General features: G+C 39.0%; 1 protein-coding gene across 1 annotated transcript in view; it reads right to left on the reverse strand.

Annotated features, from left to right (window-relative positions):
* Positions 1 to 16338, reverse strand: part of LOC122884714 (contactin-associated protein-like 4) — a 68855-nt gene that overhangs the window by 19754 nt on the left and 32763 nt on the right. Inside the window, exons 6-16 of the mRNA XM_044214988.1 lie at positions 11003 to 11178; positions 10720 to 10866; positions 8832 to 9099; positions 8118 to 8267; positions 7819 to 7990; positions 3629 to 3735; positions 2780 to 2899; positions 2382 to 2582; positions 1707 to 1869; positions 1094 to 1221; positions 727 to 897 (exon numbers count right to left, since the gene is read on the reverse strand). Of these exons, the coding sequence (XP_044070923.1) occupies positions 727 to 897; positions 1094 to 1221; positions 1707 to 1869; positions 2382 to 2582; positions 2780 to 2899; positions 3629 to 3735; positions 7819 to 7990; positions 8118 to 8267; positions 8832 to 9099; positions 10720 to 10866; positions 11003 to 11178 (1803 nt within the window). The remainder of the gene's footprint in view (positions 1 to 726; positions 898 to 1093; positions 1222 to 1706; positions 1870 to 2381; positions 2583 to 2779; positions 2900 to 3628; positions 3736 to 7818; positions 7991 to 8117; positions 8268 to 8831; positions 9100 to 10719; positions 10867 to 11002; positions 11179 to 16338) is intronic.

Below are 16338 nucleotides of genomic sequence, written 5' to 3' on the forward strand. Positions count from 1 at the left end.
TGACAGGATGAAAGGAAAGATTATTACTCCTAGCTGTGTGTCTTTGTATATTTACATCCAAAGTCTGACTGAAACTGAAACTGATACTTCAATAAATAAGTCAAAAATTCAGATATATCCATGGAATATGGGAAAACTGTACTTTCTCACTGCAGTTGCACTGTTTAAGATTCACGATTCAAGGGGAGAGATAAGCTGCAGCCTTAAACCTGATTTCTTGCATAACTTCTTCTATTTATCTTATTTTGTGGATGTATCATATAGTATTAAATAGTAATCATAAAGAGTTACCTGTACTTCTGTCAAGACCAACTACAATGGTAGTTTAGTTTTCTTTGGCAAGGACAACACTTTATCAAGGGCTGTGCATAAAGGACAGCTACAACAGCACACACTATGTCAACTACCAAATAGTGTTATAGTGTAATGCTAACACCTATACACTTCAATGATACAGAGAACTATAAACTCTGGTGGTTATAAAGGAAATGTATTGCAGCAGGCTAGAACAATGCCACTGCAGTGATTTCCCAGTGAAGGAAAAACAAATGCTGGTATTTTTTAGGGTGGAGAAGGACTGACGTGGAGTTCCCGGCAGGATTGTCACCTCCAGCTGAGTTCAATCCTGAGGAAACTTTAATTCCCAGGATGATCCTTCTTGCTCAGATTGTACCCACATCTAAGTGAAGTCCGGATTAGACATCTAACCTGAAAGGTTTTACTTACAGCTGAGTTCGATCCGAATGAAGTCTTTGATGCCCAAGTTTTCCAGGAAGACACCAGAGGATGAAGTGGTTTTAAATAGGAAGGAGATGTCTGCGCTCAGCTCTCCGTGGAATGTGGGAAAGTGGAGGTACGACGTCTCCTTGTCAAAAAATGCAGCGTTCCAGACATTTTCTGCAAATAAATGAGAACCCATTAATCATGGTCTTAAAATTACAATTGTAGTGTGCAATTCAGCTTTTACAACATCACAATTCTTTACCGTTCGAATGTTGCTAACGCTTGGTCAGTATTGTACTGAGACATGACACACAAGCGTCATTTCAAAAACATGTACAAGGTGACATTGAGGGCTCTGGACTGGACTTACTGTCTCCATGGCAACGGAGATGCCCCACCCTGTAGGCGCTTTCTGAGCCAGGCCTTTGGATATCACCCAGCACCAGAGATCTGACAGGGAGGGTCTCTTTATGGGTCAGCAGGCCTGAGTCATTCGCCCTGGAAGTTAGGGAGATCGAAACAGAAGAAGAAGAGGAAGAAGCTGAATTGAAAGTAGAAACTAGACACAGACTAGAGGGGGAAAAGATATAACTAGCAAAGAAGACAGATAAGGAAGAGAAGACAGAGCATAAGAAGTTATTTTCATCGGAAAATCGGCAGGAGAGAAAAAAAACAGGAAGAAGACGAGAGATGATCAGGGAGCAAAAAGAAAAATTCATCATCACTATTTCCACCAGCAGTGGAAGTGAGCAGTGGAAGTGAAACACAGAGCAGAGGGATCAATTATGATGAACTAACATAAGATAACTAATATTTTAAATGTTTACTGAAGGTACTGAGCATGACCATTAGTATACATTACCTGCTTACCAGTCCAGTTGATTTAGTAGCCTACAGAATTCTTATAAAGACATTTTTTAAAGCAGCATAATTCACTTGTCTTGTTATCTTGTTTTTCGTTGACATAAGTAAATATACAATACCATTCAGTGCGGTCAGCATCACAGTTGCAGTGATGTTTGGGGTCCACACAGTCCTCCCGCAGGCCGCAGGCACACTGCTGGCTGCCTGGTGGAGCCCCGCCCCAATAAGCCTGCACCTGTCCTACACCTGGACCCCCTACCCACCAGCTGAGTGGAGGGCCGTCTGCAACACACAAATACACTCATTTTGTCACTTGTCAGGACACTGTATTGACTTACATTAAAGGCTTTCCCCAACTTCAACCATAACTGCAACATGCCTAATCTCACAAACCCTAATCTAAGTTAAAGATCCCCACCAGACATGTTTTAAGAAATATAAAAATATGGGTTTTCCACAGGAAAGTTCAGTTACCTTTTCAATTCTTAAAAGCACATCTACTCGTTCTGTCTATTTGAAAAATGTAGAATCTACAAATATGCAAATATTGTTCATTTGACAAATTCTGTTATTATTAAATGTAAAATGTAAAACCACAATAAAATAATTTAACATTTTAACTGTGCACTGTGTTACCAGACTTTCTAATCACAATATACACTTACACTTATACGGCAGTATATTAGGTACATCCAGCTTAAACTAATGCAGCCTAAACAGTCAACAAGTCCTTTTTCATGTTGAAAGTTTTAAATAATCTCGATGTGGTGTCACAGAATATCAACAAGTCTTACCCGGTGTGTTGAGGAGGCGTGACTTCCTGCAGTGGTAGGTCAGTTCCTGTTCGCAGTGCTCTGATTGGCTAATGATGGCTGCCAGCTGCTCCTCCTCAGATGTGTATTCAAAGTGAGCTGAGTGCTGATTCTTTCCCGGTGAGGGTCTGACTCTGGTCAGTTCTGTATTATTGTGCTGGATCACCATCCACGTTTTGTCCTCTGGTGGACAGAGAAACAGAAGAAATAAGGAGAAAAATACAAACCATGTATTTTTATTTTTCATTTCTGTTGTATGTGTATGGGAACTTCTCCTTTCAAGATGTTTTACTCAGCAGGACTGACGGACAGAAATAGAGACAGGATGAAAGAGAGAGGGAGACACATGCATGTTGTGTTTTGATGTGTGTGTCAGCTACCTGTCATGTTGCAGTATATTAGCTGTGGTCTGATGGGTCCGCTGCCATCCACATCAATGTAATAATACCCTGACGTGTTGCCTTTGTGTTTGTATGCCTCACAGGACTGCTCGTATATCGCTGAAGAGAGAGAGAGAGAGACACAGATTTATCATCATAGTCATAACAACATCACATTTATGTTTATGTTATCCTTTTGTGTGCTATTGCTATCTTGGCTGTAATTTTTACTTTTGGCAGATGATTACTAAATAAGCACTTTACTGGGTGTTTATAACAAAATAATATCACTTTATTTGAGCACTGTTTTTGCAAAGTAAAATCCTTAATTTTTTCCCAAAGAACATGTACACAAACAAACACACATATTTTGCTCAAAAGGATTGGATGGTGAAGAGGCAACAAACTAACAACATCTTTCGCTAAAGAATCTGCTTCATGGGTGAAATTGGACTATTAATGAAGACGTATAAGCCGTATAACATTCTTTCTTATTTGTCCCTCTTTTTTAACCTTTCTAGCTCTCTTTATCTTCCTCCCTTGTTTCTACTTCTCCTCTCCCTCTTGTGTCGACTGGTTTCCTCTGGATTGAGACCTCTCAACGCTCACACTATGATGATTGCCGCAAAGAGGTTTGATCTCAGCCTGACCTTCTGCCACAACAATGTCTGCAGGGACCTCAAGTTAAAAGCAGCAGGTTGTCTCATTACAGGAAAGATGTGAACACGAGTGCAAACATACATGTGTACACACACACACACACACACACACACACACACACACACACACAGTCCGTACAGTGTGTGCGACCTGAAAACAACAATAACCAGCAAAGCTTCATGCCCTTACAGCTTTGACAGGTTGCTCCGCTGTAGCCGGTGCTGGAGCAGTTACAGTGGAAGGTGTTCCATGATTGACTGCAGCTGCCTCCATGTTCACAGTGACTCGGAGAACACCTAAGACACAGAAAAAAAGCACACATTTATACTTTATACCAATAATCCCCTCAATCTTTTGCCTTGTTATAGAGACACCCTCAGTTACACTGTGTTACTCATGACTTATACACTTTCTCACAAGCCAACGGAACAGAAATGTCCATTTTCTGCTACTTTGTACTTCTACTCCACTACATGCAGATTCAGAGTGATAATACAAAATGTAATCAACAAATAAATTATGATGTATTATTATAGGTTAAGATAAGACTTTATTGATCCCTGGGGGGGAAATTCAAAAGCGATCCAGCATGATATATGTTAATTAACAACGTTAAAGTGATGTACACATTAATGCATCAATAATTATAACCCAATAATATAATATGGAATATTCTGAAATGGGCCATTCTGCATAATGTGAACTTCTACTTTTGGTACTTTAAATATATTTTCATGCTTATACTTGTACTGTATACTGTACTTTTACTTAGGTAAAATTTCAAATGCATGACTTTTACTTGAGTATTTGTACAGTGTGGTATTGCTACTTTTATTTTAGTAAAAGATCTGAGTACTTCTTCCAGCACTGTGAATGATTATCTTCTTGAATTTTCTAATATTTCTTGTATATGCATTGCTTATAGTTTAATGCTAGAAAATGTTCATCCTCTTGAGATATTCGAAAGGTGTTGTGGCTCTTGTTGGCAAGTATGGTGGTGACAAATTTCTGTTTTGGGGGAGGACTGAACACATACAATTTGAATGTGGAGGGTGAACAAAAAACAGCATGTAGCATTAGGGTTAATCAGAGATCAAGACACCCCAACAATTCTCACAATAGTATCACAAAAATATAATTAGTTGAAAAGACTGCGAATTAGACACACCATCGTCAAGTATATGCCAAGGTTAACCTGATTAAAATTAGGGTTCAGGTTAGACTTAGATTGAAATGTAAGGTGAAACAATTGAATATTAAAGTAAGGGTAAGGTTTTCCTGATGATATAATAACAAAAACTTCCACTAAAGGTTTCCTGCTTTAACTTGGACCTGAACCCAGATCACTGAAGATAAAAGTAAATGTACTTGTTCATTCACAGCCCTGACCTAAACACCTTCATTTTTCACTGCATTCAATATCTAACTACTGCTTGTTTCTGGTTGTACCGCCTCATTTATCACCGTAATAAAAGTAATGTCACCCATTGCAACGGTATGGCTCTTTTATATGTTTTTAATAGTTTTTGGATGACAGAGTTACAGTATATGACACAAAGGCATAAGCAATATCAGGCTTTGGCTAGACAAACTTTTCTTTCATTATTGGTTTGATCTTTGATCAAAGGAATTTATTTATACTATACTTTTTTTGTTAATAATAATAAAATTATAAAATAACAGAATTCTTATGGTTAATCGTGATGGGTAGTCATAATGAAACTTTAAACAGCGTCTTCATAATTTTGAGGGCTTCTTAGGCCTCTCTCCTAAACACTTCACACTTCTAAATGTTTGGTACATTTTACTGCATGAATATAGGATTGAAATGCAGGAGGAGTAAATCAGAAATACTCTTCCTTTCGTTATTCTATTCCTTCCTTTCACAACAGCAGTCATGGTGCGGTGGAGCAAGGCAGTCCCCAAGAGTGAATTTGTGTAACAACGTGTTTGAAGCAGTGTGTATGAGCTCACAAAAGTATCCCCACACCAATAACAGCTCAGGCAAAGGCATGTTCCTGTCATCTGAAGCATCTTTCTGACAACACTGAATAGAACAAAGTTCTGTAAGAAATGCTTGTTTCTTGTCTTCTGTGGACATGACTGTAGTTGTTTTCCTGTTGATCAGCAGTGTGTTTGTGGGAACTCTGCAATGATTTCTCTGATTGGAAAATAATCCTGGTGTTATTATTTTGTCATCCAACTTCATATGACTTTTATCATGGACTGTGGCATCCACAGTACATAGTAAAACACGTTTGAGCAAACTCTGCTGCTGTTAACTTAGACTTTTTCCTTCTCATTGTCAACCCTGTGTCAGGACTGAGCTGGGGGTGGGAGGCAAAATAAGGAAGAGAGGAGGTGGGAAATTAAAAAAGGATTAGGACATGGGATACTGTGAGAAAAAAGCGACAAAATGATGGAGATACTGTCGAGAAAGAGGTAGAGAGAAATCCAGGAAGGGGAATTAAGAGACAGATTGAAGGAGGGGAAGGAGGGAGGGAGCAACAAAGGGGATGAAGGTTGGATGAATGGAGCTCAGCGGCGACTGGGTAAACATATTTGGAAGGGGAAATGAGGTCAGCGAATTGTGACTGCAGAGAGACTGAAAGGGAAAGAGAGGGAGCGTAGCATGTATTTTTAATCTTCCATTCAGTGGGAAATTCACTGTTGGAAAAAGCCTTACTCAGCAGGCTCGTCAGACGGTAAAGTTAGCTTTTTAGCACCAAATTCTTTGCTTTCCTTTTATCTAAAAGTAAGTTGGGATGGAGGCAGGTGCTACTTTGTATTTACTCCACTACTTTGTGCTTTTAAATATATGCATTATAAACTGTCACTCCATTGTTGCCTCGCTTATCTGCAAATGTGCATATCTTGCAAAACATGTGTCTGAGTCCACTGATAAATTCAGTATACATATGACCAGTCAAGCAGCACTTATTTCAAGAAAATACACTGCAGGTTGGCGATGAGGGGTTGGAGAAGTGCAAATCAATTTTTCAAGTTGACATTTTATTGAAACAAAAGCTGCTCAGAGGATAATATGTATGTCATATACCAGTGAGCTGTAATGATTTGGAAAAAGGTCATGTTCTGAGAGCAATGTGTTATTTCTCACACACAACCCAACATTAAGCTGACACAGTGGAGCTTGACTTGACATTTTCTACAATACAGACAGAGAAAAGAGACATGTTAGATGCCACAGTTTATCCAGTATTTAATGATACGGAAATGTCTAGAATATTGATTCCAACAGTGGTAATGGATTTTTCAGTGTACAATATCTATGCTGATTCAACATAGTCCCCAGCATGTATGTATATATGGCTCTAATATCCTTATAAAATGTAATATTGTCCATCAAAAACAAGGCACCAGGATTTTTGTAAATTGTGTTTAACTTTACTTTGAGCTGCAACTGCCATCGAACTGCCTTTTATTGCTATGTACATCTAAAATGTACGAGTTAATCACCAGCAGCTTCAGTTGAGGTTGAGGTGTTTTTAATCTAAATTTCCACATTAGGACATTTGGTGTTTCTGACTTGAGTTCAGGAGATACTCTTTAAATTGTGCTACAACTTTTATTCATAACACTTGTTTTTTCCAATGGGAATGGTCTGTCTCTCTTGAAAAGAGCATTGGAGTCCAGAACATACAAAACAATCAACATAAGCAAGATGTTAATAATGATGATTTGAACAGCAGAAGCAGAAAGCAAACCAGGCAAATAAGAAAAACTTCCAATACTCTCTGTCCACTGACACAACTTTGGAACAAAATATCCCTGAATTTTTCCAAACTCAATCACACACTGAGGCACAGAGCCAACCAACTCTAAATGTTGTGTGTGTGTGTGTGTCTCCTGGATAGTGTATTCTCTCTGTACCAGTCCATACAGTACTGTACCACTGCTTCTCATAAAGAAATCACATTTTGAAGAAACAAAGAAAACAAAACCACATTTCAGCTCAGAGAAAGGAAGCGGCACCTCATATGATGCTAGATAGATACAACAATAACTAGATTGTTTTCTTAGTGAGGAAATATTTTGGGAAACATTGAGACTGGAACACTGTTGCCATAATTCCCTCTGTAGCCAATCTACTGCTGTCTAATAATCCATGTGTAACCCCATTTCACAGGAAACCAGTCACAGAGTCTTCAGAGGGAGATTAACAGGGGTTACAAAAGAGTAGTGACAACAAAATCAAATATTTGAACACTATTGCATTCCTTTTTTCTGACAATGCCTTCTAAATTTGGTATTACATAGAAGAATATGTGCCAAACAAATTTAGCATTTAGCATAGCATTTGCTTAGGTCAATCTCTCCTGGATAAATATTATCAAACAAATGGTGCTTTTAGGTCTGACCTGTCGATGATGCCACACATGTCAATCTGCAGGTGATTGTAGTTTCCCATCAGCCTCTGCTGCACCATGATCAAGTCCACCGGTTGGTTGTCCATAGTCAACAGACGCATGCAGCCCTGGAAAGCTGTGAAGGGGTTCATACACTCCTGGCTGCTCCCTTCAGTAGGGCAACCTGCACAGGCGAGGAAACAACATCAGACAGCCAATCAAACAACACAGAGGAAACCATGATGTCCATCCTGAACCTGTCAGACTAATGCTTGTTTATGCATGTGTTCTTTTGTTTATCCCTCTCTTACCACCAAAGAAAAGTTGTGTTCCTGTGGGAACAAGAAATGAGGGACTGGCGTGAGCAGAGGCTCCTTCTTCTCCGTCTACGGAGACAGTCAGATGTCCTCGTCTGGAAATCAGCTCTACAGAGTGCCACTGACCGTCATTCAGAGCTGAACCTGAGGACACACACATACACATACAAAAAGATAAAGTATACTGTACACAAAGATACTGACTGTCTTGATTTTAATTTCATGAAGGTTAAGATTTGAATTTCAGTCATTCACTAATTGATCTCTGTGGGGAAATTCTCTGTGATTGCTTTGTGACACAGGGAGGTCAGAGGTCAGGCTCAGCTACAAAAGAATGCTGTTGAAACTAGTAATGATTCAATATCTGGCTCAAACACTCTACAGCAAAATGGATGGATGGATTTTTCTGGTCTTCAGGTTTGCTGGCACTGACATTGAGGCATTTTATTTCATAGTTTCTGTTACTAGAAATTGGTGCAAATTAGTTTTTGTCTGTCCTGTCAGCTCTGTCTTTTAATGGATGTATAAAGTAACCTTTGTCTGCTCATGTTGGGTTACATTACTAAAAATATAAGTCAGTTCCTGCTCTGTTGCATCTGTGCTGTGAAATTTTGAATGTTATCTGCACCTTGATGATATTTAACTGCACACAAATAGAGACACTTGAGGAAATTAAGGATTAAGATGGAGGTTTGCGGTCAGACTGACCTGCATTGAGCTCCAGCGGCGCCCTGCCAGACTTGTGGATCTGTAGATGGAGCCTGGCTTTGCTCAGGTACAGCCAGACTGCACCCCCTTGCTTTGGGAGATCAAAGGTCAGCAGCAGCCCCGCCTTGTTCCACGTCCGAAACTGAAGCCCCACTGATGTGCCCATTGATGATGGTTCTGTCACCCCTGGCAACCAGAGAAAACTCTGGGGGCTGGTGAACGTCATGGCAACAAAAACGGGTTCAGCACAAGAAAAGGTCACATTACCCTGAGATAGATGGAGAAGAGGAGAGGGGGAAATATATGGAGAGAGAGAAATTATTACAGCAAAAGAGGGAAAACACACTAATGCATGCATATGAATTAATTTCCGAGGTTGCGTGGCAGCGCCCTGATGCACAGAGATCTCATCAGCAAGTCTCCTTAAAGAGCATGAGCGTATTACCATAATGATAATAGCCAGGCTTAGAATAAGCACCAGCAGACCAAACTGAAGACGCCAATGTCACTCAACAGCTTTCTAAGGTCATAGAGGAAGTATGGAGGAGCAGAAGGGGTGAGAGACAGAAAAAAACAGGAAGAGAGAGCGAGAAATAAAACTGTGATTAAGGGATTGAGAGCAGTTGGTCATCTCTATATGCAGGCTCATAGTTATGAGAAGTGGCAATTGCAGTAAGTATGCTGCCAGGGCACAAACAGGAATATGTTACTTCCCAGGTTCCCTGGTGGGTTTCTATTTTCAGTGGGGTATGCAACACACAGAAAACTGATCAAATCTAAAAGCTCTTTGTGGGGTAGTTAAAGCGATATACAGTAATGCAGACTGAAGAGGAGAATGCCGTAGAGATTCAGCGGCGTTCAGCGCATTTGCATGACACAATCCACAAGCACACACACATGCATCATACACACAAACACAGAGATTCACGAACATGCATTTACAGTGAAAGCTGAAGAGATATTTTTTTCTTACTTTTAATAAATGCACTTTAAGATAACATTTTTACTTTTTCAGAGAATAAGATTCAGAAATGTATGTTGCGTACTTATCGTAATCTTTTGCATTTCCACCTTTATTGTAATTTTATTTCTTTTGATAATGATGCTGCTCAACAACAGCTTTTCAGCGAAACACACACGTGCAGAGTATATTTTAACAACAGTAATTTTTGAGAGCATGACAGTGACAGTGACTGATACATAATGGACAATATAAATTTAGTAAATATCTGGTGTGTAAGCAATAATACTCTCTAAGGTGTCCTGATATATGAAAATAACAGACATGGAGGAGGCAAAGAACACCACAAAACAAAGTGGAGTCTCTACATCAGGACACCTCACAAGTATCACTGTGCTTTTGCCCTGGCCACTTACCAAAGTAAAACAAGGCAGGCTGTGTTTAAATCATAAATCATTTATGATTCATTTCAAAGTATGTTTGTCGTCAGTTTAACACACGGTTAGGTCAGCTGTATTATTATCTTTCATCTTGTAATTCAGCATCAAGCAGAAGTATTGTTGCTATGGTTACCATACCAGCAATTATGGTTTAACTGCTGACTGGATGGTGTCTTGTTATATGATTTTAATGGACACCTGCCAGCCAATAAAAATGGAGTATTTTCCAGCTGTGGAAAGTAACAAAGTACATTAACTCGAGGACTGTAGTTACAATTTTGAAGTACTTGTACTTTACTTGAGTAATTCCATTTTTTTGCTACTTTAAACTTTAGACTAACTTATTATTTATGTCCCTCAAATAGATCAGATATACTGTGGCATCCACCAAATGACATAGCGTATATTATGTCTAGTGTGTCTACAGTGCACATGTGGTAATATACAAACACACAAATACTCATTAGCACATTGTGAGCCAGAATACCTTCACAGTGACCAGCTGGTCTTTCTGTTTAGCGAGGTCTACCAGGTTCACAGCGTTGTAAAGAAGGTTTTCCAAACAGCCGTGGAAATTTCTGTGTGAGCCTACTGAGCTCATAGAGCCGAGGCCCTGGTCTGCTCCAACACTCATCTGCACAGAGAAAAACATGAGCATACAGACAAACACATACAAAAAAATAAATATAAAAAAATACAATTTAAGCAGGTGTGACTGTAAATAGGTGTTTTCCTGTGTGCATCCCACACCTACACAGACACAAACACACCTGGTCATGGTCCCAGTGGGTGAATTTTGGTGGGATCTGCACCCACAGTGTGCTTTTGTCCACGGTGAGGTTGAGGTGAGTGCTGTGATGCTCCACTGTGACGTGGTGCCAGTGTTGGTCGTCTAACAGGCTGCCCAGAGACACAAGATGCTGGCTGTCAGGAGAAAAACTCCTGCCTGGAGTGCAGGAGGAAGACAAAGAGTGAGATGAACATGTGGTGATGGTAGATAAAGGAGAGGATGAGGAGAATCTGAAGGAGAAATATTCATCTTGAATTTGCTTTTTAAATAAAATAAGTTAGAGCAGATGCTTAAAAACTGATACTGATATCAAATATTTGATGTTGCTGAATTTCATGAAGTTTAGAAATTGTGTCTTTTGTTAATTCTTAAATGTTTCCCCCCTAATGTTTTATTCAGGGAAATAATCATGATATCTTTTTATTTTCAGCAGCATAGTAGGACATTCAGCGTTCTCTTCTTTCCTTCTCTCTCTGGGAACAAAGTGCGCACCATATCCCAGTTTACTCCTCATGAACTGGCAGTAACTAGCAGTTTTCTATGTCTCTTAACTGGCACGGTAGTGTCACAGTTTTCTCTTGGGGATCATATCTAAGAACCAGAACCAAATCTACATTTACAACTGAGAAAGAACCAGAAAAGGTAGGTAATACGACATAATTAGCACTAACACTAACACTAAAGGGAATAGAGAAAGAGTTAGAAAGGCATAAATAAATGAAATAAAGGACATGGGGCTGGTTCTCTGCACTCCATAAAGTGTTGGCACAGCGCAGAGTTTCTGCTGAGAGAAGGAGGTGAAGACGGAGCTAAATGCACTCAGTCATTAAATATGAATTAGATATTGTTTGAAAGGAAACATCGTTGTCTGTGTGGGAAAAGAAATAAAGAGAAAGGGAGACAGACAGAGGCTGACAGAGTCAAATGTGTACAGTCATCAATCATCATTGATCTGTCAGACAGATACTTGGCATAGCAGAGAGAGAGACTAGAGAGAGGGAAGGAGACAGACAGAGATAGAGAAGGAAAGAGTGAAGTGTACTTAATCATCAGAAGACTGATGTTGGCACATGCCAGAGAGAGAGCGAGAGAGAGACGGTGAAATGAAGGCAAAGTCAAGAGTATTTAGTCATTACTGATACACATACTGATCTTTCATTGCAACCCTGTCTCCTATAAATCATGCTTGTATACTATAAATTTGCAGCAGCAAATACATTTTGAAAGAAACGTGATGCTGGTCCGATTACGTTGTTTATCAACATAATGAGGAGAAGTTTTTGATGAATGCATTTGCAAGTCGCGAAATGTTGATACAAATTGTTTTCTGACAATGTACAACTGTATTTCATTTGTTTTCATACAATATCAGCTCTTGCAATTCCATATCTGCTCATAACAACTAAAGCATCATTAAACTGTCTTATGCTTATGTTTAGGCACTCACAGCATTTGGTTAAGGTTCAGGAAAGATCTTGGTCTTGGTTAATACTGAAAAAGTCAACAGTTACTTGAAGGATGTGTTTACTTTATCAACATTTAAACCATAAAACCACAGTCTTTTTCAGAATCACATAGAATTGAAGTGAATTTGCTTGCTGAGGTGACGTTAATTCAACTTTGATGAACTTTGACACGCTGTTGACCAATTTGCAAACCATTTTGACAGTGCTGACGTTTAAGGGAACAAGAAAACCAGAGAGTCCAAAATGGAGAAAGCTACCATATTAGCTTTGTCTCGCCATACAATTTATTCAATCTTTCCTACTCATATCCATTTTGCCATTAATGAAACTAATCACAACCAAGGTTAGCCACAGCATGAAACTCAAGGCGTCACTATGTCACCAAACCTCTAGTAACACCAATTCTGCAAGGAATACATATATGTTTACCAGGAAACTCCACAGGGAAGGACAAGGTTATAAAAATAATTGCAGGACATTCTTTTATACCCAACAGATAGAAAAAGTTGAAAGCATATTTTTGTTTTAAATTCCAATTAGCCATACCAGCGTAGAAGATCCTTCACAACGATAATGTTTGTTCTAGTGTCCTCCATGCCTGCAGTACTTCAAGAAACTTTCCGGAGTTCCCCTGTGTGACCCTCCAGAATCACCAACACTTCACTGAGGTCATCTTAATTTTCAATGAGTATTCCTCAGGATTCATGTAGCCTTCTTTAAGGGATTTGTAAAGGGAACTCTCTGAACTTCACCTGTTTTTATGACCTGAGAAGCTGCTAAAAGTTCCTCAAAGCCTTTTTACTTTTTACAGTGTAGGTTTCTGTGTTAGATGATCCCAGACAGCTCCCCAAGGCAATATCACCTAATCATCTGCTGTCTGCTTCTGCATTAAGGCTCTTCGCTGCAACTCTAAATTTCATTTTGTTGGAGGACACTGACAGGTCTCATCAGATGACAGCCTGCTGTAATTGTTTCAGCATTTTAATTTTATTCTGTTCAGCTTAAATGACTGAGACGGTGCACACAATCTGTCAGCACAAGCATAATGTGCAACCTCTGAACCTGCTCACAACAAGTGTTCCTGGAGACATTTTTGGAAATCTTTTAAAGGGGCCAAGCTAAAATAAAGAAAAAAAGTTAATATACATTAATATTCCACTGCTGTTTTAGTCCTTCATTTCACATGTCTTTTTAAGATGCATAAAAAATATCAAAGTTTAAACTTTCTATTGTTGTACATTAAAAAAAAAACTGCCTATGTGCTGCTAGAATCAAGCAGACATCATAATTGTTTCTTTCCTTTCATTTTTTCTCTTTTCAATGTGGCACAATCAACACAATCAGCAATTTTTAAACGTCAGCAACAATCAGCAATCTCTAAACATATCCACAGCAATAACTCCAGAAAGAAGTGTTTGAAGAAGCCGTGTTTCCAAACACTTGTACTTGTTTGAGACATGGAACAAGCGACTAAACACGAGACCATTTGAGCCTCTTAGACTATGCAGCTAATCAGCTTGTCATTATGAGTCAAACATCGCCTCTGTGTTGCTGGAACGAGTCAGCTGTGGGCTGTAAAATTAAGCACAGCTGGCATGAGTGTATTGCTTCTCAGGTGAATACTAAGGTGCTTATTTACAACACTGTAAGACTGAACACAACTGAGATACCTTCCTATAAATCACGATGGATAGAGTAGAATAACATGGTAAATCAATACTGCAGTATTGAACACGACACACAGACCACCATTCACTGAGACAGCTGAGTTGACAGACTGTATCCAGAATGAGTCATCATCTGCATCCACTCATTTTTTTTATCTACTGTAGAGTGGGACAACAACTACATGACGTGAAAAAAATTTGATAATTTTCATAGGTAACATTTGATTATGTATATAAGATTCTCAATTTTGTATTAAGAATAAATCAAAAACCAAATAAAATAAAATAGAGCAAGACCAGTACAGCGCTTTTGACACATATCTGGTGCTCTGTTTTACAGTCCCATCAGTCCCTTATTATGATAGAGGCTCCAACAACAATTGAACCTCCAGCCCAAGCAGTTTTAATACGACCACAAATCAATCTTTTCTATTTCAACAGCTTCTACCTGACACTCTGAGCTTCACAGGCATCTCCTGTCAACTCCTTTGGTAAGAATTTGAGCCTTTTCCTTCAGGTAATAAGTTAACCACATGGATAAACTCAACAGATCCAACTTTCACATTTACTCTGCCTGCCACAAACTCAAACAAAATGAAAGCGATGACCTCTCCATCCCAATAGCTCACTTATTTGGTCTGTTTTCTCTGCTCTTTCTGTCATTTCGATGTGTCTTGTATGCATACAGGTACAGTACACATACAGTATATTAACTCTACTCTGTGCCTTCGGGCAAACAATTTTCCCAATTGAGAGCAAATTAGTTCTTGATCTTGAAATTCAGCTTAAATAGAGTGAAACATAAGCATGAATGTCAGCAATGCAACCATGTACTTCAGCAAATTGCAGTGCAGGGACTTCATTTCATTCTACATAATTTTTATGTGGCAAGTTTTTTCTTATTTTTCTTCCTTTCTCAAACAGTCTTTACCTAACAAAAGCTCAGCCAGAAGACAGAAGATCAGTGAACACTGGTCCCTGGTATATTTACTTAATATGCTTAATTATGAGCCAGTGAGCTATAGAACTATAAACTGACATTTTGATGAATGTATAGCAGCGAGGAAATGGGATGCTTTTGGAGAGAGCACATACAATTTAATAAGCCAGTGTATTTATTCAAACAGTTTGGACGGTTCCAGGCAAACAGAGTGGAACTAAATGTCTTCTGTTAAGTGCTGCTAAAGGCTGCTAAGGGTACACAGGGGAACAAAACACTCATAATGGGGTGTTAAAGCGGGGGCCAGACCAGCACAAACTAATGAGAATGTAATGCAGGTATAGGTGCAAATTAGTTAATTACCTCTGTTTTCAAAGTAAAACATTTTTAAAGTTTTAAATGGGTACGCAATGGCCTGGAAGTAGAGAGGCTGGTATTACATCTCTAGTGCCACAGGTCAAGGAACTGAACCGACAAAAATGCTCATGGGACGCTACACTGTGGTTGACCCTTCTAAAGAAATGTATGTCAGGCTGTGAGTATGTGTAAGAAGGAAGGCACAGCCAAAAACAACACGTTTCAATTATCTGTGCATGTTGAAAATAAAGTTATGTTGTCCTTTCGTCTCTTTACCTGTGAAATCCATGTTCAGTTTTGAGCATGACAGTTTCTCTTAGTTCCTTAAAACATGTATTTGTCAGCATTTCTAACTTCATCATAGTTGACTGTTTCATGGTTCATCTCCTCTCAGAGAGCTTGATGAAAAACAGTCCTGCTCTATTTTTTTTTTCAAAATTCACTATTTAACATTGTTATCTTGGACCAAGCCTACAAATGTAGGACGGACTCTGATGTTTATTCATGCATGCTCTATATGGCAGATAAATCTGAATAAATAAACTTGGCACTTACAAACCCCCAAATCTATCAGTGTGCAAAGAACAAGTTACAGGCTGAGAGAAAACATGTGCATCAACAAAGTCTGCTTCTGGCCACAGTTCAGAAAAAAATCACAGACGGCTGCTTCTGACAACAACTCCCCCGACCTGAGAAACCCATGACATAGCCTAATTTCTGTAGCAGCAAAGAAGAAAGAGATGATGATGCTACACAATTAACTTTGTTGTAGTTAATGAATTGTTAATGAGTTGTTCCTCAATAACTCAGAATCGAGGACTATATACACTAGATAATGATGAGTTACTGGAGAACAGGATGGGAAATACGGTATTAATAAATCATG

This window comes from Siniperca chuatsi, linkage group LG11 (assembly GCF_020085105.1).
Source record: "Siniperca chuatsi isolate FFG_IHB_CAS linkage group LG11, ASM2008510v1, whole genome shotgun sequence".
NCBI lineage: Eukaryota > Metazoa > Chordata > Actinopteri > Centrarchiformes > Sinipercidae > Siniperca > Siniperca chuatsi.